This window comes from Salvelinus namaycush, chromosome 3 (assembly GCF_016432855.1).
Source record: "Salvelinus namaycush isolate Seneca chromosome 3, SaNama_1.0, whole genome shotgun sequence".
NCBI classification, from domain to species: Eukaryota; Metazoa; Chordata; class Actinopteri; order Salmoniformes; family Salmonidae; genus Salvelinus; species Salvelinus namaycush.
Window position 1 is genome coordinate 67851092 of NC_052309.1, and position 24662 is coordinate 67875753.

At 44.3% G+C, this 24662-nt stretch overlaps 1 protein-coding gene across 1 annotated transcript; it reads left to right on the forward strand.

Annotated features, from left to right (window-relative positions):
* On the forward strand, positions 1-21007 carry LOC120043999 (disintegrin and metalloproteinase domain-containing protein 11-like). The gene is made up of 25 exons (XM_038988592.1): positions 1-58; positions 458-681; positions 5060-5136; positions 5821-5887; positions 9376-9458; positions 9699-9762; positions 9928-9988; positions 10127-10299; positions 10408-10479; positions 10687-10853; positions 11147-11231; positions 11447-11537; positions 12067-12118; positions 12602-12701; positions 13011-13082; positions 14354-14446; positions 14711-14791; positions 14906-14956; positions 15478-15541; positions 15747-15852; positions 16041-16160; positions 16391-16559; positions 16725-16836; positions 17866-17956; positions 20959-21007. Exons 1-25 carry the CDS (start codon positions 1-3, stop codon positions 21005-21007), a joined length of 2382 nt encoding a protein of 793 aa, XP_038844520.1.
* The last annotated feature ends 3655 nt before the right edge of the window (positions 21008-24662 follow it).

Here is a 24662-nt window from a genome sequence, read left to right on the forward strand (position 1 = left end):
ATGCTGGCGGTGTGGTGCTTGGTCTTTGCTGCAGTGGGCGAGAGGTTTGCCGTGTCAGGTAAGTGGGATGACGGGAGAGGGGGGAAGCACCCTTTTCATTTCCAAGTTTACCCCTGCCCAATGTAGGCTATCCCCAATTTTTTGCATCTGCAATCACTTCTTCCTCTGTAGACTAGTCTGCAATAGTGTGTGTGGTGGTAGCGCGCAGCTGGAGATAGTTACATCTGTGCCAAGAACGTAGTGTTTTTAAGATCCCTCTCCTTCAGTTCTACGGATGCGGTAGATTTGCTGCATCAACACATTTTCACCGCAGCGCTGTCGCCCTTTACATCCAGGGCTCGCGCGCACTGTAGAACCAGCGCCTGACGCGCTGCCATATCAGCCTATTTATGTCAAAAATCATTTTCCAAACAATAATGATCGTTTTATTGTGTGATAACCCGTGTGTGGTTTAAAGTTGGCAGTTATCACGTCTCCCGCGTTACAGGCGGCGGAAGGTCGACTTTGGTGCGGGATGCGAGTTTGTGGGATTGGTTCTCGCCAGAGGAGCGGGGAGACAGCAGCGACATTGCGGCCGAAGTCACCTATCCAAAGCGTCTGGTGCAACAGATGGAGTCGGAGGAAGAAATGTCCCACGGCTATTTGGATACCCGCGTGAAGAATACCACGGGAGGCACCTCGGTAAGTATAGACCACTGTCTGTAATGGAGAAGTGGGTGTGGCAACCTGTTTTTCTTGGAGTGTTATCTATTCGTTTTCGTTCTCTCTCCTGCATTCCCTCTCTTGTATTAAACTCCCAGTTCATTGTTGAAACTGTAATGGTTTCTCTCAACCCAAATGACTTTTGTGAACCCTTTCTTGCCTGTTTTGGCCTGTCTCTTGTTTTCTAAGTTTATCATAAGATCCATCCCAAACTGCACAAGTCTATCAGTCCCATAATGCCCTAACTTCCACGCTGTGACTGGCAGGTGTGCTGTTCTTACTCTGAACCTCCAGGTGTCTTCAGCTTGCTTGTGTTCGCAGTGAGGGATGAAGTCAGTCTTAGTCAGAAACCTAGTTTGGGTGTGACTGATGCAAGACCCACTGGCTCTCTCCTGCTGTATGTCGGGGGCACCTCTGCCAGTTGGTCAAGAGCAATGCAGTGGTCTGTGCCGCATGCTCTGCCCTCACTGAATGACAGAGAAGGGAGGTGGTTTGCTGCAACCTCTAAGCCCACTAAGTTTCCCCTTTAACCAGCATCAGAGAATGACCAAGTCCTTTCTGGTCTTGCAAAACAGTGGTTACTATGTTACTGCTATATATATACACACACTGAACAAAAATGTAAGCGCAACATGTGTGTTGGTCCCATGTTTCATGAGCTGAAATAAAACAAATGTTCCACATGCACAAAAAGTTTCTTTCCCTCAAATTTTGTGCACAAATTTGTTTACATCCCTGTTAGTGAGCATTTCTCTTTGCCAGGATAACCCATCCACTTGACAGGTGTGGTATATCAGGAAGCTGATTAAACAGCATGATCATTACACAGGCCACTCTAAAATGTGCAGTTTTGTCACACAACACAATGCCACATGTGTCTCAAGTTTTGAGGGAGCATTCAATTGGCATGCTGACTACAGGAATGTCCACCAGAGCTGTTGCCAGATAATTGAATGTTAATTTCTCTACCATAAGCCGCCTCCAACGTCGTTTTTAGAGAATTTGGTGGTACGTCCACCTCACTTCATGACCGCAGAATGGCGTCATGTGGGTGAGTGGTTTGCTGATGTGAGTGCACTGTGGTGGGGGTGGGGTTGTGGTATTGGGCAGGCATAAGCTACGTACGGGCAACGGACACAATTGCATTTTATCGATGGCAATTGGAATGCACAGAGATACCGTGACGAGATCCTGATGCCCATTGTCGTGACATTCATTCGCTTCAGCATTATAACGCACGGCCCCATGTTGCAAGGATCTGCACACAATTCCTGGAAGCTGAAAATGTCCCAGTTCTTTCATGGCCTGCATACTCATCAGACATGTCACCCATTGAGGCTGTTTGGGATGCTCTGGAGTCTGGATCGACGTGTACAACAGCGTGTTCCAGTTCCCGCCAATATCCAGCAACTTCACACAGCCATTGAAGAGGAGTGGGACTACATTCCACAGGCCACAATCAACAACCTGATCAACTCTATGTGAAGGAGATGTGTTGCGCTGCATGAGGCAAATGGTGGTCACACCAGATAATGGCTGGTTTTCTGATCCACGACTAACAGATGCATATCTGTATTCCCAGTCATGTGAAAGCCATAGATTAGGGCCTAATGAATTTATTTCAATTGACTGATTTCCTTATACGAACTGTAGCTCAGTAAAATCTTTGAAAATGTTCCATGTTGCGTTTATATTTTTGTTTTGTATACATATTTAACTGTAACCAACGGGCATTACACCCTATGTTGGAGCACAATATCTGGGACTTGAACCCAAAACCTTCTGACCTACTGTACTCATCCACTATGCCACCCCATGCCACAGATTCATAATTACAGTCCACCGGAGAGAAGAGTATCTGAAAGAGATCTGAAACAGAAGCCTGTTGTGTGAATGTGATTTCAGCTGCTTGGCCTCATCTCCTCATGATAAAAGGCTCTGTGTGGTGAAATATTCAGATCTCTCATGGAGAGCTCCTCTCTCTTCCATTCCTCTATTATTCAATGGTGTGTTGAAGTATGTCCCCATCAATGATTCAACAGGCCTGTGTGAGAAGTGCTACTTGGGCCAAAAACTCCACTGGTACAAAATCATCCTCTTTTTTTTCTCTTACTCTCTCTCTCTCTCTCTCTCTCTCAGACCTAACCTCTACCTCACCCTTCAACCCATCTCTTTCTTTAATTATCATACACCCTCTCTCTCTATCTATCTCTCTCTCTCTCAGACCTACACTCTACCTCACCCTTCAACCCATCTCTTTCTTTAATTTTCATACACCCTTTCTCTTTCTCTGAAGAGGAAGGTGGAAGTGGGATGGAGGGTGAGGTTTTATTTTTTTATTTTTTTTATTTTTTATATTTATTTAACCAGGTAGGCCAGTTGAGAACAAGTTCTCATTTACAACTGCGACCTGGCCAAGATAAAGCAAAGCAGTGCGACAAAAACAACAACACAGAGTTACACATAAACAAAAGTAACACAAAAGAAAAATCTATGACAGTGTGTGCAAATGTAGTAAGATTAGGGAGGTAAGGCAATAAATAGGCCATAGAGGCAAAAATAATTACAATTTAGCATTAACACTGGAGTGATAGATGTGCAGATGATGATGTGCAAGGTCTACATCTTTCAATGGGGCACCAGAGATCAATGAGTTAACAAGATAACTCATCTAAATATTCTGAAATAACGTATATATTTTTTAAGGATAAGCTTGAAATGGGTGTGGTCGTTTTGACTCAACAACCAAAAACACATTTCTAAGTTTAGCTTTCTTAATGAATCAGAAAATCAATAGCTATTTATGGTTGTTTATCAAAGTTAGCTGGCTAACTTATTGATTCTCCTTTGTAATATACCCCTCTGGTGGGTTGAGTGTTGAGTTGAGTTGGTTGAGAGAATCATTACCCTCGTCTGGAGATAAATCTGGCTCTGATTACACTGCTTGGTTTAACCTACCGTGTGATGTGATTGAACTATTTAAAGAGGCTCATGGGTATTTGGATGGAGATCGTGTAAAATCCCGGTGTTGTTGTTTTTGGAGTTGTTTTTGAGAAGTGGTATAATTGGTAAAGGGGGATATTTTTACTTAATTAGGAGGGTTCTGTTGGTTACATTTAATTTCATGTTTTGCCTCTGTTGTGTTTTTTTGTAGTCATAATTTCCTTCTTTTTTTTTTTTTACAGAGGATTCTAAAGAAGTTTAGATGGAATAGTCCTAGCTGTCATTCTGACTCATGGATTTATCAACTATTCCATAGGTTAACTTTGATTCCAAGTTATACAGCCTACTGTTTCCTCAAGTGACTTTGCTTATCAATGGACTGGAAGTGAAGATACATCTGTTTCTACAGCATGTGCACATTTCAGATGGATTTACAATCACTGGTTGTTACTGAGTAATGAACCTGCTATCACAGGGTTCCCGGAGGACTGACTTTGGTATTAGAACAGTATCAAGATGCCTTGGTGTTACAGACAGGGCTGTTGTTGGTGGCCACCTAAACATCCTGAGGGATGTTATGATTCAGGGCTGATAAATACTGATCGATTCCAACAAATCTATTGATCTATTGATTGACCAAAATAAACAGTCTTGATTACTTCACACCCATCAAAACTTTACGAAACACCTTGGATTGATATCCATGACACTACATTTTAGTCCTTCCTTTAGGCAAGCAGAACTACCCTCTCCCTGGTCCAGCTGAAGTTGAGTTGTGTGGAATCATTGGAGGGAATGATTCCCGAATGGGAGTCTTGTCTCAGTGAAAGTCCAATGATTCACTGCAGCCTGTATCCTGCAGACGGAATTACAGTGGGCTGGGATTGAATGCTGACACTGTTTGTGCTTTTGGCGACACTGTGTTTTGACTGCGATAAATCTCTGGCAGCCAGTAAAGTTCCTCCTTGCCTTCTTCTTACCTCTCCTTTTTTTTGGCAGCCGACAGTAGGGACACATTGGCTTCACACCGGCTTAATGTAGATGGATATTTAAAGTTTTCTCCTTTCCTGTAAACCCTCTTCCCCGTCCATCTCTACTGCTGAATACAAATGCACTTCCTGGATGGCTTCAGTACTGCCTGTTGGAATGGATTCAGTCCAGCCAAATCAATGGACACTTTATCTATCCGACTATGTTAGCTGCTAAAATGCTTTTGATGCATATGCAGTATTGCACTGGCAGAAATGCATTTGTACAGTATGTATTTTGGTTTGTTATACTTCTTATAGAATGATCGCTATCATTGTGACTCACCAAATGGGCGAACCGCTATTAGAGTGGTTTACTTTAAAGTGGTTCGTCCTGTAATGTCTCTCTCTCTTTCGATCCTCATCTCTCATTCTCCCTATTTAAGCCAGTCCATTTGGCCCAGAGTTGTTTCCAGGTGGAAACCTTCGGACACACCTTCACCCTGGACCTGGAGTTAAACCAGTGAGTACATTTGATTTTGTGCACAATTTTGATTGATCAACTTGATTGACGTATTCGCCGCACCCATTTCCATCAGTCCGTATTTTCTAAATCGCCACAATCATCAACATTGGCATTTCCATAACCGCTACCGTTAGCAAATACACTTTGCTTCTTCCATTTATGACACATAATCAAATGTTTAGTGGAGCGTCAGGGACACAGAGACCCCGAGAGCTCCATCAATACAGCTAACCACCTTAGAGAGAGAGAGAGAGAGAGAGAGAGAGAGTGGCCTGGATTGTCATGACTTTATTATTAATGTGCTTAATGTACTGTAACTCCCCTACAGCACAGTAAAGGAGTCAACACAGCAGCCAGACCATCGCTACTCTGTTACGGCTACTGCCTAGCTACGATAACGTCATAAATCACATCCAGATATGCTGTACTCTACAGCCATGCATTACACGACGCCCTCATGCATGAACACGGAAATGGAATTACGTTGAGAACGGACCATATTCGTACAGACTGCATATCTATTCACACACAGAATAGATATGCAGACAACGAGGATAAATCATACGCATAAAGGATGTGCCTCGTTGTCTTAGACGTAGTGTAGAGCTTGGCTCGGGGTATGGTTTATAAGAGAGGTGTCTGTCATAATAAAAGAGGTGTCTCTGTGTTTTCTCTCTGCAGCAACCTCCTGTCCTCAGACTACGTGGAGCGGCACTTTCACCAAGACGGCAAACCCTCACAGTCTATGGTAGTGTGAGTGCGTGTGCGTGTGTGTGTGTGTGTGTGTTTGTATGTTATAATTAGGGCCCAGTATTTTGCACAATCATTTGATATGCCTGGATTTGAACGGTTATTTAAAGCTTTTTCAACAATCTGTTCCAGATCCAGCACCACCCTCAGACAACTGCTTTCATTTTTGGTGTAATTCATTTTTGGATATTTTGGATAAAATACAGGATAAATTCTTGCTATGTCACATGATTGCACAAAACACATGGCCCTAGTTATAATAGAAGTTCTACCCATGCCTCTGAAAAAGCAACTGTGTTTTCTGCATACTGTAGACATACTGCTGACATACTGCTGACATACTGTTGACGTACTGTAGACGTACTGTAGACGTACTGTTGAGGTACTGTTGACGTACTGTAGACGTACTGTAGACGTACTGTTGACGTACTGTTGACGTACTGTAGACATACTGTTGACGTACTGTAGACGTACTATAGACGTACTGTAGACGTACTGTAGACGTACTGTTGACGTACTGTTGACGTACTGTAGACGTACTGTTGACGTACTGTAGACGTACTGTAGACGTACTGTTGATGTACTGTTGACGTACTGTAGACGTACTGTAGACGTACTGTAGACGTACTGTTGATGTACTGTTGACGTACTGTAGACGTACTGTTGACGTACTGTAGACGTACTGTAGACGTACTGTTGGCGTACTGTTGACGTACTGTAGATGTACTGTAAACGTACTGTAGACATACTGTTGACATTGTATGCTATTGTCCAGTAGGCTACAGAGATCTGTTTTGTGTCTTATTGAAATCAGATACGTCCATCCTGTTGGCGGCACTTATCAGATTGAAATGACATTAGTGTTGACCACCATCTCACCAAAATGAATGAATGCTACAGTGGGATTGAGTAGACTACTACAGGAATGTCAGTGCCTCTAGAAAACCATTGGGGAAAAGTAGTGTTTTTTCTATTTGGTTCATTGTGCTACACACGTTACTAACTGCCCCTCGTCCCCCAGCCTCAGCAAGAGCCTCTGTCTCATCCTCACCCACTCTCATTCCCAACTCTCCCTCTGCCCTCACTAGCCAATCAGGAGCCTGTTTCCATGGCAACGAGTCAGCTCTGCAGTGTCATTAAGTTCTTGGCAGAGAGGAGAATGAAAAGAGAGAGAGAGAGAGAGAGAGAGAGAGAGAGTGTGAGTAAAGGCCAGTGAATAGGATGGGTGATGGTATCAGAGAGTCATTCTGTGTGTGTGTTCTCAAACAGTTGGTTCCTTCAGAGAGCAGTGGTGTGGGTGGGAGGATGTACAGTACGCCTGCAGGGATGGAGCCACATACGCACACTCCCAGCCAGACCAGGCCGAGCGCTTGACTCTATGCCAGCTGTGGTTGCTGTGTCTCTATCTCTGCCTTTATTAGAGTGGTTTTGTATTCCTGCTATCCCAATCTCATACTCAGTAGTGGCTCAATGACTACTTTAGATCAGCCATAGCAGGAAACTGTTTCTAATCTTTTGAAGGAGACTAATTGTGAAGGAGAGGCCTTCACCTGGGCTAGAGACTTATACTCAGTGGCCACCCCGTTCATGAAAATGGTTCGCTCCTACAGACAGTAAGGCTGCCCTTACTATATAAAGCAGGCAGACAGGCATCAAGGCATTCAGTTACTGTTCAATTGAAAGTTAGAATGGGCAAAATGAGAGACCTAAGCTACTTTGAGTGGTATGATCGCCGGTGCCAGGCGTGCCGGTTCCAGTATCTCAGATACATCCGGCCTCCTGGGCTTTTAAGGCACAACAGTGTCTAGGGTTTACCGAGAATGGCGAGACAAACAAAAAACATCCAGTCAGCATCAGTCCTGTGGGCAAAAACAGCTCGTTGATGAGAGGTCGAAGGAGAATGGTTAGCTAACAGATGGGTCACAAACAGGCAAATAACGGCTGAGTACAACAGTGGTGTACAGAACGGCATCTTGGAACGCACAGCTCGTCAGTCCTTTTCACCACATCGGGTTCCACTCCTGTCAGTTAAAAACAAGAAGAAGCGGCTCCAGTGGGCACGCGATCACCAACAATGGACAATTGAGGAGTGGAAAAACATTGCCTGGTCCGACGAATCCCAGTTCCTGTTGCGTTATGCTGATGGCAGAGTCAGGATTTGGCGTAAGCAGCATGAGTCCATGGCCCCATCCTGCCTGGTGTCAACGGTATAGGCTGGTGGCGGTGGTATAATGGTGTGGGGAATGTTTTCCTGGCACACGTTAGGTCCCTTGATACCAATTGAGCAACGTGTCCACACCCCAAAGAATTCAGGCTGTTCTGGAGGGCAAAGGACGGTCCGACCTATTACTAGATGGGTGTACCTAATAAACAGGCTACTGAATGTATAACTGTCTATGCAAGTAGTCTAATATGCTTGTCTTTGTATTTCTGTTTATTTGCCATTCAATTCAAACATTCCATAGCGTGTCCTGATTACTGGTTGCACACACCCCAACTGCTAATTGTCTTGTTAATTGTTACTGTGTTCTCATTGTCTTTCTAACCATGTGTAAGTGTTTGGGGAGTTCTCCAACCGAGAGGATGTTTTTACTGCCAATGGTTTTATTTGCTCTGCAGTTTTAAAAGGAATTGTTTTAAACATTTGAAGTGTTACACTAGGCCAGCTCTTTCACACCAATGACAGATGGTTGCAGGCAAGGTAGATGTTTTATTCAGAAAGAGCATTAGTGTTGTAGCTGGATGCCCTCTTCTTCATCTGTGTTGAGGTCTCATGTGTGAGGTCCTCCTCTTCCACACTTTGACATCCACTGCTCAAATTTGTATTTTTATTTAACCTTTATTTAACTAGGCAAGTCAGTTAAGAACAAATTCTTATTTACAATGACGGCCTACACCGGCCAAACCCAGACGACGCTGGGCCAATTGTGCGCCGCCCTATGGAACTCCCAATCATGGCCGGTTGTAATACAGGTTTATTCCTAGCCAGCCCAATGCATTCTCACTCCATGTTGTTCCTTCCAAGCTGTTCCCACTGTGGAGCAACATAATGTTGGATTTATTTATAAGCTCCCTGCACAGAAGACCCCTCCATTGTCAGAGTGGTAGCTAAAGTAGAGTGTAACAGAGTAGAGTGTAACAGAGTAGAGTGTAACAGAGTAGAGTGTAACAGAGTAGAGTGTAACAGAGTAGAGTGTAACAGAGTAGAGTGGAGGACAAGTAGGTCACATATAGTATATACAGCTAGCAGTATAATGGAGGGAGGGAGGAAGGGAGGGAGGAAGAGAGGGAGGAAGAGAGGGAATATAAGTAGAAACTGTTTAAAGCACAACTCCTGGGGACTCCGTATCGTTTTTTTAGGGGTCTGTGAAATGAGTATCATCGTCCTCCTCAGTCACTGTGTAGAAACCTGCAAACCAATGTATCACTACAGAGTCGACTTACTTGAGCATGTGACTATATATGGTATGGTCTTTGTGTTCACAGGGAGGGGAGCACTGCTACTACCAAGGGAGGTTGAGGGGCTTACCAGAGTCCTGGGCAGCTCTCTCCACCTGTCTTGGCCTATGGTGAGACTCTCCCCATAGCTATAAACTGTCTGTCAATGGCCTTGCCTCAGCACACTGACTCGGTACAGTACTGGCACTATGGCTTTAATAAGCTATATGGTATCTTTGATCTTCATGTACTAATATCACTGCTATACAATGGGAGTCTTACAGATATATAAGGAACGCGTTCCCTCTCTCTCTTTCTCTCTCTTTCTCTCTCTCTCTCTTTCTCTCTCTCTCTCTCTCTCGTTCTCTCAGTGGTATGTTTTCTGATGGGATGTTCTCTTATGGGATTGAGCCTCTTTTCGACGGGACCAATCAGGTGAGTGTGTGGTGGTTGGGAGATAAGGGTATAGGTAGCCTTGTGGAGTAGTGTTGATGTTATTGATTCATTCATTCATAGTAACATGGATGCAGATGAGGAATATGGAGGAACGTAGTAAAGATGGTATTGTTTTCTCCTGGTGTCTCATTGACTCCTCTCCAGACTGAGGGGGCCCACCTAGTGCGTAGGATGCCTGATGTCAGACTATCCCCAGACTGTCAAGGTACTGGCAACATCCTACATCCTCTCTCCTTTATACAATCATTCATGTTCATACTTACCAATGAGAAGACACATTGATTTTGGTAGATCCATGCTCTTTGATGTCATTTCTCAGTCCTCTGTGTTGTATTGTGTCCAGACTGCACAGACAACAGTGAGGGGGATAGAGCCAGAGGTAATGGTGATGAGCAGATGAAGGATCCCCGGGTCGGTGAGGTGCTGAGGCGCTCTAAGAGACAGCTGCCACGCAGGCCCACCGTGCAGTCAGAGACCAAATACATCGAGCTGATGGTGGTCAACGACTACGAAATGGTGAGTTAGCCTTTTGTGAAAATAATTGATGTGTGTTGGTTCGTCCGCACGTCCGTGCGTGTGTGTGACGGGGACACACTGTACCTAACGTTTGCTGTCTGTCTGCAGTTTGAGCAGCTGCGACGCTCCACTACCCAGGCCAGGAACTTTGCCAAAGCAGTGGTCAATATGGCTGATGCAGTAAGAGCTCTGTCACTCCATACTTAACCTTTGTACTGATACCCATCGTCAATTATGATGATATTGTTATGTTGTTAAAGTTAAAGTCATGTCAATAATCATAGGCTAGGTTGTAGCCTATGAGAACAATCTAACATATCTTACTCATTATGTCCATGCTCCTAGATATGAATTTGGGTATACCACCAGTGTATGTTTGGCCTGCAGATTTACAGGGAACAGCTGAACACACGCATCGTGCTGGTTGCCATGGAGACCTGGTCGTCGGCCAACATGGTTCCCGTGGTGACGGACCCGTTGACGACGCTGCAGAACTTCATGAAGTACAGGAAGGACAGTATTAAGGAGCAAAGTGACGTCGTGCACCTCTTCTCGTGAGCGCCCCTTGTCTATGTCCCCCTGAAATTAAAAATAGAGGAGGTTGATATGCTCCTGTATCTAACTTGGGGCAGTCAGTGGTTGCGTCCCAAATGCCACACTATTACCTCAATAGTGCACTGCGTTTGACCAGAGGGCTCTGGTCAAACGGAGTGCACTATAAAAGGAATAGGGTGCCATTTTGGACGAAGTCTGTATTGTTGACTGGTTGCAGCCGGTTTATATATACTACAATATGTCCTGGTCCTTTAGTCCAGGTTTGACCCCTTTTCTCCTCCATCTCCTCCAGGGGGCGTACATTCCAGAGCAGTCGCAGTGGGACGGCCTACACCGGAGGGGTGTGTTCTCTCACCAGAGGAGGGGGCATCAACGAGGTAAGAGAGACCTGTGTGTTTCCTACTCAAAGGACTGTGACTCACAACAATGGGCTCATAGTCCAGGCTCATGGTTTAGGAACTGACACAGCTACTACACTTAAGAATGACTCTTCTTAGACTTCTTCGTTTCTTCAGTGAGGAATGTGAGGAGTGTAACTTCAGTCAAAGAGAACGCCATTGATACAGAGTGGATGTCTGTGTTTGTGTTCCAGTATGGGAACGTGGGTCCTATGGCCATCACTCTGTGCCAGAGTCTGGGTCAGAACATTGGGATGAGGTGGAACAACATACGCAGCTCTGCGGGTAAGGACGATCAGAGCAGGGGGATGGGTGATGGTGTGATGGCGGGAGGGAGGGTGGAAGGAAGGAAGGAAGGAAGGAAGGAAGGAAGGAAGGAAGGAAGGAAGGAAGGAAGGAAGGAAGGAAGGAAGGAAGGAAGGAAGGAAGGAAGGAAGGAAGGAAGGGAAGGGGGAGAGAGAGAGGGAGAAGGAGAAAGAGAGGGAGAGAGAGAGAGAGAGAGAGAGAAGGAACAGGTACAGATAGTGTAAAGATTAAGCGAGAGGTAGAGACAGGAGACAGCAGCACATGGATTCAGTAAAAGGAGGAAGGAAGTGATCGATGGAGTGGCACAGGCAGCGATGGATTGAGTTTATTTCAAACTTACTTGTGAAATAATTGTCTTTTTTTCTCAAGGATTTACCTCAGTAAATAAATGTAAGTTCCTTCTAGTCAAGACGAATGTCATTAACCATCTCATTTTTTCCCATTGACTTTTCACTCCCTCTTTCACCCTCCTTTTCTTCTTTTCCCTCCCTCTCTCCATCTCTCTCAGGAGACTGCAGATGTCCTGATTCTTGGCTTGGTTGTATCATGGAAGACACTGGGTAAAGATTGACTTTAGGAATACATATACTGTACATACAGTACATCAGTCTATAGAACACACAATGTGCTCACAAGCGTTTGGCTTCGGCTTATTCAATACCGGTCTGGTATTACCAGATGGTACAATGGTGATTTGATAAACTATTGTCAAATCCATCTACTACAATTAGCAGGTTTTTTACCACAGATGGTAACATTTGAGTCAGATTGCAAAATTGCTGAAAAAATTGTCACATTTGATTTGGCACTACATTTTGGAAAAAAACACACTATCATTGGCTTTGACCATTTTATCTCTCTCTCTTTTCTCTCTCCCTGCATCTGTGTATGTGTGTGTGTGTGTGTGTGTGTGTGTGTGTGTGTGTGTGTGTGTGTGTGTGTGTGTGTGTGTGTGTGTGTGTGTGTGTGTGTGTGTGTGTGTGTGTGTGTGTGTGTGTGTGTGTGTGTGTGTGTGTGTGTGTGTGCTTGTTTTGTGTGTACAGATATTACCTGCCCAGAAAGTTCTCTCGCTGCAGTGTTGATGAGTACATCCAGTTCTTGCTCCAGGGGGGCGGGAGCTGCCTCTTCAACAAGCCCAACAAGGTGAGGTTGGTGTGGGTGAGGGATGTGGGAGGCTGGCCTAGCCTGATGTTCTAGTGGGGAGTGAAGTGTAAGCTGAAGGTCCCAGGAGTGCTGTTATATATAGCCTAATTAATTATCCCAATGTCCTCATTTCTCCATATTAGATATTTACATACAGCTCTGTGCCCATCCTTGATTATCTCTCTCTTCCTCTTCTTTACGACCTTCTCTTTTCCCTTCTTCCCCTCTTTTTGCCCTCCCATCCTACTTGTCTATTGTCTCTCCCTCCATCTGTTCTCCTCTCCCGCTATCCCTCCATCTCTCTATCAGCTGTTGGACCCTCCTGAGTGTGGGAACGGCTTCGTGGAGACAGGGGAGGAGTGTGACTGTGGGTCTCAGCTGGTGAGGGTCTCTTTAAAACTTCTTAGGTATAGGAGTCCCGCTAACTGGAGGGCGCACAATTCAAAAAAATAATCATAAATACTATGGATTTTAAACATTTATGTACATATAAGTGTCTTATATCGGCTGAATGCTTATATTCTTGTTAATCTAACTGCACTGTCCAATTTACAGTAGCTATTACAGCGAAAACATGCCATGCGATTGTTTGAGGACGGCGCCCCACGTTAAATTATTTTTACACCGACACAGGTTTCATACATTCACAAATAACGATTAAATATTCACTTACTTTTTGAAAATCTTCCTCTGATTTGTCATCCAAAAGGTCCCAGCTATAACATGTAGTGATGTTTTGTTAGATAAAATCCTTCTTTATATCCCAAAATGTCAGTTTAGTTGGCGCCATCGATTTGAGTAATCCACTCGTTCAACATGCAGAGAAACAATCCAAAAATCTACCCCTAAACTTTGTTTCAACAAGTCAAAATATGTTTCTATTTACTCCTCAGATACCCAAAAATGTAATCAAACTATAATATTTAATTTGGAAAGAAGTATGTTCAATAGGAAACCGATTTTAGCAGGTGCGTAATGTCTTCATGGCATGCGCAAACACGAATTTACAAGACTGTGTCCCACTACTAAAACTGATATTTCTTATTAGTTTTTGAAGTTACAAGCCTGAAACCTTGAACATAGACTGCTGACACCCTGTGGAAGCCATAGGAATTTCATCCACAGAGCTAATTTTCAATATGACCTTACTCTTGCATTTCTAAGAGGATGGTCTCTCAACAAAAAAAAGATTTCCAGTTGCTTTTTCTTTAGATGTTCTCCTACCATATCTATTGTGTTATATTCTCCTACATTATTTTAACATTTCTACAAACTTCAAAGTGTTTTCTTTTCAATGGTACCAATTATATGCATATCCTGGCTTCAGGGCCTAAGCTACAGGCAGTTTACTTTGGGCACGTCATTCAGACAGGAAGTGGAGAAAAAAGGGGACTAGCCCTAAGGAACTGTAACCCATACATGATGAGGAACCAGAACCCTCCAGTATGAATGGAGCTTCTGCCTGCGTCTCAAATGACACCATATTCCCTATATTGTGCACTGCTTTTGACCACAGCCCTATGGGCCCTGGTTAAAAGCAGGGCACTATAAAGGTACTAGGGTTCCATTTGAGACAGACACTGTCATGGTGATACTAGAGGGTTATGTTGGTATGAGGAACAGTCTCAGTGACTGTGTGTGTTTGTCTGTAGGAGTGTGCCCGTAGTGGAGGGGCGTGCTGTAAGAAGTGTACCCTGACCCACGATGCCATGTGCAGTAGTGGACTGTGCTGCAGTGGGTGCAGGGTGAGTCCCTCTACTCCACTACCACCACCGCCTCATTTACATATTACTCATCACACTAGCTAGTCCACTCTATGGAGGCTAGTGCCTCTTCAGGATTTAACTCATTCATTACCAAACATTTAATTACCAAACGTTTTTATTAAGAATCGCACACAGTTTTAATAATAAAATCATAAGATCTTGACTATTAAGAGTCTGTTGGTGCTACTACACGGTCCACCTCTTTTGACAGGAAGAGGTCATTCTTGTGTTCTTGTGTGTCAGTATGAGCTGAGAGGAGCGGTTTGCAGACAGGCTGTGAATGACTGTGACATCCCAGAGAGCTGCACAGGAGACTCCAGCCAGGTACTGTACTCTACACTACACTATTACCCTGGTGCATGTTGGGAGATGGAGTCTTTGGGGAGCATGAGTTGGTCTGAAGTAAACCATACTGTATGTCATTTTCTCCTGTTGCAGTGCCCTCATAATGTGCACAAGCTGGATGGATACATGTGTGACAGTAGTCAGGTAAGGCACACCTTTGTTTGAATGGGGTTTTGCTCTGCAGTCAGTGTGTTGTTGAGATATGTCTGTCCTGCTGTTATCTTTTGTTTTTATCTTCCTGTCTCTCTCTCTCTCTCTCTCTCTCTCACTCTCTCGATCTCTCTCCCTCCATCTCTTGCTCTCTCTCTCACTCTCTCTCTCCCTCCATCTCTTGCTCTCTCTCGCTCTCTCTCCCTCCACCTCTTGCTCTCTCTCTCGCTCTCTCTCTCCCTCCACCTCTTGCTCTCTCTCTCACTCTCTCTCTCCCTCCATCTCTTGCTCTCTCTCACTCTCTCTCTCCCTCCATCTCTTGCTCTCTCTCTTGCTCTCTCTCTTGCTCTCTCTCTCCCTTCCTCTCTTGTTCTCTCTCTCTCCCTCCCTCTCTTGCTCTTTCTCTCTCTCTGGCTCTCTCTTCTCCTTCCTTCCTTCTTCTCTCTCTCTCTCTCTCTCTCTCTCTCTCTCTCTCTCTATTTCTCTCTCTGTCTCTCGCTCTCTCTCTCACTCAGGGTCGTTGTTATAGTGGTCGGTGCAGGACTCTCGATGGCCAGTGTAAGGGACTTTGGGGCTACAGTAAGTATTAATGATTCATTCATTTCTTGAATGTCTTTCACACCCCTGAATTACTCACTTGCCAGTGGTCATGTATTGGTACTGTTTCTATGGCTATGCCCATGACAGTCCTATGCCATCTTGTGGACTGATATGGAACTTCATCTGAGTTACAGATGGCGGTGATATGGATCTAATGTGTGTTGTGTTGTGTGTGCTGTCTCAGATTCAGCAGACCGCTTCTGCTATGAGAAGCTGAATGCAGAGGGCACAGAGAAGGGCAACTGTGGGCGGAGCCCTGAGGGCCAGGGATGGCTGCAATGCAACAAGCCGTGAGCCTTCTATCACATGACTTATCACTCACATTATTACACCAGACATGACCGGAGTTTTATTTATTATTATTCTTAACGTTTTTCTCCCCCATCTTATTTCCTCTCCCTCTCTCCCCCCTCTCTCTCCTCTCACTCTCCCCTTCTCTCTCTCTCTTTCTCCCTCTCGCTCTTTCTCGTTCTCTCAGGGATGTGCTTTGTGGTTTCCTGTTCTGTATCAATATGACGGTGAAGCCAAAGTTTGGGGATCTGGAGGGAGAAGTGACCAGCCTTACAATATACCACCAGAACAAGTACCTGGACTGCCGGTGAGTTGTACCTTTCTACCCCTTTATTGTTTGTGTTTGGGAGGCTTTCATAGATTGACCAGAATAGATGAATTGATTAATTTATCCCTCGTCACCTCTCCCCCTCCTCTCAACTCCTCCTCCTCCTCTCCCTCCTCCTCCTCCTCTTCTCCCTTCCTCTCCTCCTCTTTTCTCCTCTCTTTTTTGTCATCTCCTCTCTACTCTTCCTCCTCTCCCATCTGTGTGTCCAGAGGGGGCCATGTCCTGCTGGAGGATGGGTCAGACCTGGGCTACGTAGAGGATGGTACGCCATGCGGCCCCAACATGATGTGTCTGGAGCGCCGCTGTCTCCCCGTGGCCGCCTTCAACCTCAGCTCCTGCTCCGGCTCCACGCTGGGACGCACCTGCTCTGACCACGGGGTGAGGACACACACAGGGACCACCCCACCACACATGCCTGCATTTAAATAGAGGGATGTTTGCTTGTTGGGTTGGTGTTTTCAAAAGGGAACGTTCTCAACTTGACTACTGTGCCAGTTGATGTTCTCCGTTGTTTTAATCTGTCTGTTTCTCTCTCTCTCTCAGACATGCAGTAACGAGGTGAAGTGTATCTGTGACAGGGACTACACCGGGAAGGACTGCAGTGTCTTTGACCCCATCCCTGACCCCACGCCGCCTGCCAACACGGAGAAGAAAGGTCCAAAGCTCCTCTGTCTGTGTGTGTGTCTCTCTCTCTCTGTCTGTTTGTCTGTCTGTTCTCTTCGTATCCCTCTCATTGTCTGTCTACCATCACTTTATCTCTTTGTGTACATATATGGAGTAAAGGGTATCTATAGGCTAGCTTTTCCGATAGCTATTGCCTTAGTCATGCTTTGGGTGAAAGAGCAGTGGAGTAAAGTCAGGGAAACTGACTGACTTTGTGTCTACATGTGTGACTGAGTTAGTGTGAGAATGTGTATGCTGAATGTGTACATGTGTGCATGTACTGTATGTGTGTGTTTGTGTGGGTGTTTCTATACGTTACAGACACCTGGCTTCTATCTTCAAGTGTCTTCCTTCCTATCTTACAGTCTGTATCTGATTCAGAGGGGATGGGTTAATGCGGAAGGCACATTTCGGTTGAATACATTCAGTTGTGCAACTGACTAGGTATCCCCTTTCCCTTTCCATTGACACAGGGCTCATAGGGCTCTCATAGGCCCCCAAAAAACCAAAGCCTTCCTAAGCAAGAGGGTGTCCAGCTGAAAGAGCAAGAGAGGGGGATGAGAAAGAAGTAATAAAACACCCTCCTTTCTTAAACTGTCGCCTCCCTGATCTCCCCTCGCTCTCCCACGCGTTCCCCCTTCCTCCACCCCATGTCCTTTCTCTCTCTCTCTCTCTCTCTCTCTCTCTCTCTCTCTCTCTCTCTCTCTCTATTTCTCTCTCTAATTCTCTCTCTAATTCTCTCTCTAATTCTCTCTCTAATTCTCTCTCTAATTCTCTCTCTCTCTCTCTCTCTCTCTCTCTCTCTCTCTCTCTCTCTCTCTCTCTCTCTCTCTCTCTCTCTCTCTCTCTCTCTCTCTCTCTCTCTCTCTCTCTCTCTCTCTCTCTCTCTCTCTCTCTCTCTCTCTCTCTCTCTCCGGATGTTGTTAATGTACAGTGTCGATGCTGTCCTCTGACGTGTGTTTTTGGTGGTGTTGTTGTGTTCCCCTCCGCACCCCTCCTCCCCCCTCCTTCCTCTGCACAGGTCCCAGTGGCACCAATATCATAATAGGGTCCATCGCAGGTGCTATTCTTCTGGCAGCTATAGTCCTAGGGGGGACAGGATGGGGATTTAAGTAAGAGTTCTGGCATGCCTCTGTGTACCTGTCTGCTTCTCCCCAAGGCCCCCACTCACACCCCTCCAAAAAAAACGACTTCACCCACTTTGCAACTCATTGCCCCACCAACGGTGGGGACACATGGGTTGAGTTCACCATCCAATTGCTTTGAAACATATGGAGATAATTAGTATGAGCATCGGGCTGGTACCTCTGATACTTCACTTTGTAAGAGCTAGTAGAATTGAACCCTGACCTCCTCCATACATTTCTCCAGGGAGAGAAAGAGATGCCTCCCCTTCACACCTTCAGACTGGCTCCAACCCAGCTCTCCTGCCAGGGACAGGAGTGGACAGTTCCCCTGTAGTCTCCTATGAAGTTCACAAACTGTTGTGGTTCTCTTTGAAGCCTTTCTGTGTAGTGTTCATTCTTTGATGCCTCTCCTTAGTGCAGCTCTTCATTTGGAGTATCTTTAAAGTAGTGTCCGCTCAGTAATGCCCACTCAGTAGTGCCCTAACCAAAGTGCCCTTGCTGCAGTGGCTGTCTCCGGAGAGCCCTAGCTGTGTGCATGCCTGGCCTGCTAATGCCTGTTCACTCCTTAGTCTCTGATCCAAAAGGATTATATCACTTCCCTGTCATCACTTGCATCAAGAATGATCAAATTTGTGTTACATTTCTTTGTCTGGTTCATCAAAATTAATTTGCTTGATCCATTTCTCCAAATAGTTCATATGTTGCTGGGAATAATGAGTAATCCTTTTGGGGACAGGGGTAACTGTGTGTGCATGTGTGCATGATCTGTGTCAATATTAATGTGGTCGGTTAAATATCTTCTACAATATCTTCTTGTAGTGGTAAGCTTTACACTCATTTCAACAAACAAGACAATTGTTTATTACAACTACGGCTGTGACGGTCATGGAATATTGGATGACGGTTATTAGTCAGCCAAATGACCGCAGTCACCGTTATAATCGTTTGAATAGCAACGTTTTTTAAGACGCACATTTTCTCCTCCGCTCCTGAATGCATGTGCTGTGCTGCTGCAGGGAAGCGGGAGTTGCCTAGGCAACCAAAGACTTGTTTGCTACAGCACCTTGCTTATTTCGTCAAGGCAGCAAAAAAGTTTCATCACGTTGTTAAGAGCCCACGATACTGCGGAAACGGACTCTACCGCACGAATCCCCGCCCATCCTTCAGTCAGCTGTTCGCTCCACACACACATACACAACAAAAAAATTGTTATGACGGTTATTTCATTTCACGATGGCCTTCATCCATAATCGTCAGTTACACGATTATACGGTAATTGTGCCAGCCCTAATTACAACATAATTAATTTGAGTATGAAAAAAAGTGTAAAAAATCTGGACTTCTTGTAGTCGGAGTAAGCAGTGAGAGAACACGGTCTACTACTCATCACTTTGAATAGGCTTTATACAGTGCCTTGCAAAACTATTCAGGCCCCTTGAATTTCTTCAAATGTTATTGTGTTACAAAGTGGGATTAAAATTGATTTGATTGTATTTTTTGGTCATCAATCTACTCAAAATACTCTAATGTCAAAGTGGAAGAATAAAATAAAATATGATTTATAGAAATGTGATCAAATATAGTTCTTGCCTAAGTATTCAGGCCCTTTGTTTAGGCAAGCCTAAATGAGTTCAGGAGTAAAATGTCTCAACAAATCACATAAGTTACATGGACTCACTCTGTGTGAAATAATAGGGGTTGACATGATTGAGTGACTAACCCTTCCTCATACCACATATGTATCATCCCTCAGTCAAGTATTGAATTTCAAGCACAGATTGAACTACAAAGACCAGAGAGCTTTTCTAAAGCCTCATAAAGTAGGGCAGTGATTGGTAGATGGGTAACAATAATAAATCAGACATTGAATATCTCTTTTAGCATGGTCAAGTTAATAATTATGCTGTGGATGATGTATTAAACCACCCAGACACATCAAAGATACAGTCATCCTTCTGTGCTGAGCTACAGGCCAGGAATGAAACTGCTCAGGGATGTTACCATGAGGCCAATGGTGATTTTAAAACAGTTACAGAGTCCAATGGCAGTGACGGGAGAAAACTGAAGATGGGTCAACAACATTGTAGTGACTCCACAATAATGAATTAAATGACAGAATGAAAAGAAGAATACAAATATACAGAATCAAAAATATTCCAAAACATGTATCTTTTATGCAACAAGGCACTAAAGTAATACTGCAAGGAATGCACTTTTTGGCCTAAATGCAAATCCTTATGTTTGGTCCAAAACATTACTGAGTAACTGTCTCCTTATTTTCAAGCATGGTGGTGGCTGCATCATGGTATGGATACTGTTGAGTTTTTCAGGATAAAAAGAAAAGGGATGGAGCTAAGCACAGGCAAAATCCTAGGGGAAAACCTGATTCAGTCTGCTGGGAGAAACTGGGAGAGGAATTCACCTTTCAGCAGGACCATAAGCTAAAACACAAGGCCAAATGTACACTGGAGTTGATTACCAAGAAGACAGTCAATTTTCCTGAGTGGCCAGGAAATCTTGACAATTGCTGTCTAGCCATGATCCCCAACATCTTGACAGAGCTTGAATAAATATGAAAAGAATAATGGGCTAATATTGCACAATCCAGGTGTGTAAAGACTCACAGCTGTAATCACTGCCAAATGTGTTTCTAACATGTATTGCCTCAGGGAGCTGAATACTTATGCGTCGAGTATATTTTTGTTGTTTCATTTTCTATTAACCTTTTAAAATGTTAACTATTTCTTCCACTTTGACATTACAGAGTATTTTGTGTAGATTGTTGACAAAAAAATGACAGTTAAATCCATTTTAAGGGTTGATGAATACTTTTGCAAGGCACTGTACCATGACTTTGAAATGCCTTTGTCATCACTATACAGTTTCTACTGTTGTTGAGCCTTCATTGTCTCTTACTGCAACTGATGTTTCTCCTCTCCTCCTGTCTCTTCTCCCAATGTGTTGCTCCTCCTCCTTCCTGGTTGAAGGAATATCCGAAGAGGAAGGTATGACCTAGCCCCTGACACTGCAGGGTGACATCCTTCACCCCCCCCCCCCCCCCCCTCATCCCATAGCTCTTAACAGCATGGCCTCAGACCCCATTAGACATCATCCCACCTCTGACCTTAAACCTCATTCCTCCACTGACCTAACTTCACAGCTGATTTCATCCTCTGACCTAATCCCAAATAGCACAGCAAAACTCTGGCATCAGTCTCAGCCTTTGTCTTCTCCACCTCATGACCCATTCCACCCAGAATGAAGTTTTCTTTCAGTTCCATTTCGTGTCTTGTTTACTCTCCTCACACCCAAGTCCAACAATCACCTTCTGTCAACTGCTCAACTTATTTACAGCCTTACAACTTTTAGTCTCTTACACTGTTTCCTTTCTTTCCAGATCTGGAGGAGGATAAGATGTCTGTCCGTCTGTCTTTGTCTGTCTGCTCCTGTCTGTCTCTCACTCTGTGATGTTTCCAAGTCGGAGAAGAGGGAAAAAGAACAAGTCTTCCACTCCTGTCCCGAACCCCTCCAGACCTCTTCTGTTAACATCTCCTCTCCTGTCCACTTCCTGTCTGTCCACCTGTCTATCTCCGGCCCCTCCTGGCCAGTGTAGCACCTCCCACATTGCATACCAGCCAATTATATTATCCAATCAGGATAAAGTCTTTGCCACGGACAGAATGAGAAGGTTGTTGTTGGTCCCTAGAGGGGAGTCAGGGTCTTCCTCCTTTCCAGCGACTAAGTAGTATGCACTTCGGTGTCTGCGTGCTGTAGTTCCCTTTCCTTCCACTTACCACAGTCCAATGAAGAACATGTCAACAGTGGACAAATTCAGTATGAGACATGTCTCTCCAATGCTTGTCTGGAAACACACTTCTGGCCGCTGTTTGAGAATGCTGGACTGGCCCAGACCTGCCATCTGAAAAACGATTTAAATCATAAGATGTTGTCAAGGAAACACAGAAACACAAACATTGATCGAAGACTCAAGTGGCCATTGGATCAGTTGAACTGTACCTTTCAGAGAGGCCTTGTCAGGTGACTGGGTGACGACCCAGATTCAGACATTATCTAGTTACAACAACACGGATGTGATCCAAGAAGAATCCTGTATTGGACTTGTTGTGTACAGGCCATTTCCAAAGAAAGAAGAGCAACTTATTGTGAGAATGACTATGAAACAAAATTAGTAGACCGTTCAAAACATCATGGACTGATGTAGGGTTTATGTTGATTGTTATTTCTTTGTTCCTGTCTGTTGAGATGTGTTGAGATGTAGGAAGGAGTTAGACCCTTTGGTTTTGGGATCATATTTAAAATGCAGCAGAGACCGTAACTCAGTGTTTTCAACCGTAGATCTACCAACACAACATTCCATATAGTGTTAGTTAACAGAGCCTGTCTGTATGTGTCTGTATTCTATTCGCCACCTTCTTAAGAGGCCCAAAGTGTGTATGGCAAAGGAGGTTGAAACTCTGTGTGTGTGTGTGTGTGTGTGTGTGTGTGTGTGTGTGTGTGTGTGTGTGTGTGTGTGTGTGTGTGTGTGTGTGTGTGTGTGTGTGTGTGTGTGTGTGTGTGAGCTTGTGTGTGTGTGAGCGTGTGTGTGTGTGTGTAGGGTACCAAAATTCCGGTAACTTTCCCAATATTTCCACGTTTTCCTGAAATCCTGGTTGGAAGATTCCCAGAAGGTATAAGCAAAGGAATAAGCAAGGAAATATGGAATCCTCCAACCAAGATTCCTGGACAACCAGGGAATGTTGAGAAAGTTACTAAAATGATGTGTGTGTGTGTGTGCGTGTGTGAGAGAGATTGAGTGAGGAAGAGAGCAGGTGAATGAGAAAGGTACTTGTTGTGTTTGGGACAGTTATGCCCTTGTTCACCGTGACACTCCTGCCAACAACACTGGTAGATAGTTTATAGATTTTTACTTCTAGAAATAGTTATCTTTCTGTTTCCTGGCTTTGTGCTCGGGAGCCAATGGCAGCACACTAACAAACAGATGGTTTTTATTGAATATGTAACAACCAACTTAAACGAGCACTAGCCTACAGAATGTGAGAACACATATGCACATCTACAGTATTTGTATATACAGTATGTACAAGAAGATAATACTGAATGTTGAATACACTGTATGAAATTGTTTTAAAATTCAATGTTAATATTGATTCGTTTTTATCTGTTTCAACTAAGTATCTATCTGTCTCCTGCCATACAACTGTCCATCTCCTTTAAGCCATTCCTAGCTGTCCATCTATCTGTCTACCCGGCACACTGCCTAGTAAGCTAGCAATCTGGCCATCTATCTATCATTGCAGGTGTCAATCTAAATGCCGTCTAAATATTGGACACTTGTTGATAGGCTCTGAGCCGTATGCTGATGATGCTTTAACACAGTGAGTTTGAAAGGACCCCAGGGCAGCTCCTCAGTGGAAATGTGATGAGATGAGGTGCATTACTATTGACCAGGGCCCTTAGTGCTCTGCTGGTGAAAAGTAGTGCACTACATAGGTAATTGGGTACCATTTAGGACACAACCTGGGGTCTGGTACACTAGGTGTATGGAGAGGTCTGTTTGATTCAGCACTATGGCTGATGCACTATAGTTCTTCACCACATGTACAGAATATGTACAATCTTTAGATGGTGGCCAGTTTGCTTGCATTTTGAATTTAGGAAGCAGAGAAAAAGAAATGCGTTATATCCCATATTTTTAAACACTATCTTTTTAAGTAGACAAATTGAAATAAGCAATGTAGATGAATTGAAATGAAGGGGAAATAAAATATACAAGTAAAAAGTATTTATTTCCTCTGGTTCCATTGTGTGAATATATCTGGGATGCTATGACAATGGCGTCAATACTTGAGGCCAAGATGTATGTACTTTGCTCAGTGTGTTTCATTATTGTTTAGAATAACTAAATTCAGTAACTACTGCCTAAATGTGATTCTCTACATACGATTCTTAAAGGGAAACTTCAAGAGACTAGGAAAAAGTGTACATTGCCTTGTATTCTATGTTCTTGAACTTGGCCAACGATAATACATTTACATTTTTGACTGACACATTTTTCTTTTCCATTAGATGTATTTCTAGTTTCAGACTTCTTTGCACCTCATTAAATGTTCTCTTGAATGAAGATGTGGAATGACTGTGATCCATTCTCCTCTCTGCAAGCGCCTGCACTCTCCCAAGACCTCTCCATCACGGTTGACAGCTCCCAGCTTGTGCCATCAAACCCCTGCAACTCATCCAGAACGCTGCACCTCGCCTGGTGTTCAACCTTCCCAAATCCTCCCATGTCAGCCGCTCCTCCGCACACTCCACTGGCTTCCAGTCTAAGGTCGCATCCACTACAAGACCATGGTACTTGCCTACGGAACAGCAAGAGGAACTGCCCCTCCCTACCTTCAGGCTACGCTCAAACCCTACGCCCCAAACCGAGTTGAGGTCTGAAAACAACGTCTCAAACCCTATACCCCAAACCGAGTTGAGGTCTGAAAACAACGTCTCAAACCCTACACCCCAAACCGAGTTGAGGTCTGAAAACAACGTCTCAAACCTTACACCCCAAACCGAGTTGAGGTCTGAAAACAACGTCTCAAACCCTACGCCCCAAACCGAGTTGAGGTCTGAAAACAACGTCTCAAACCCTACGCCCCAAACCGAGTTGAGGTCTGAAAACAAC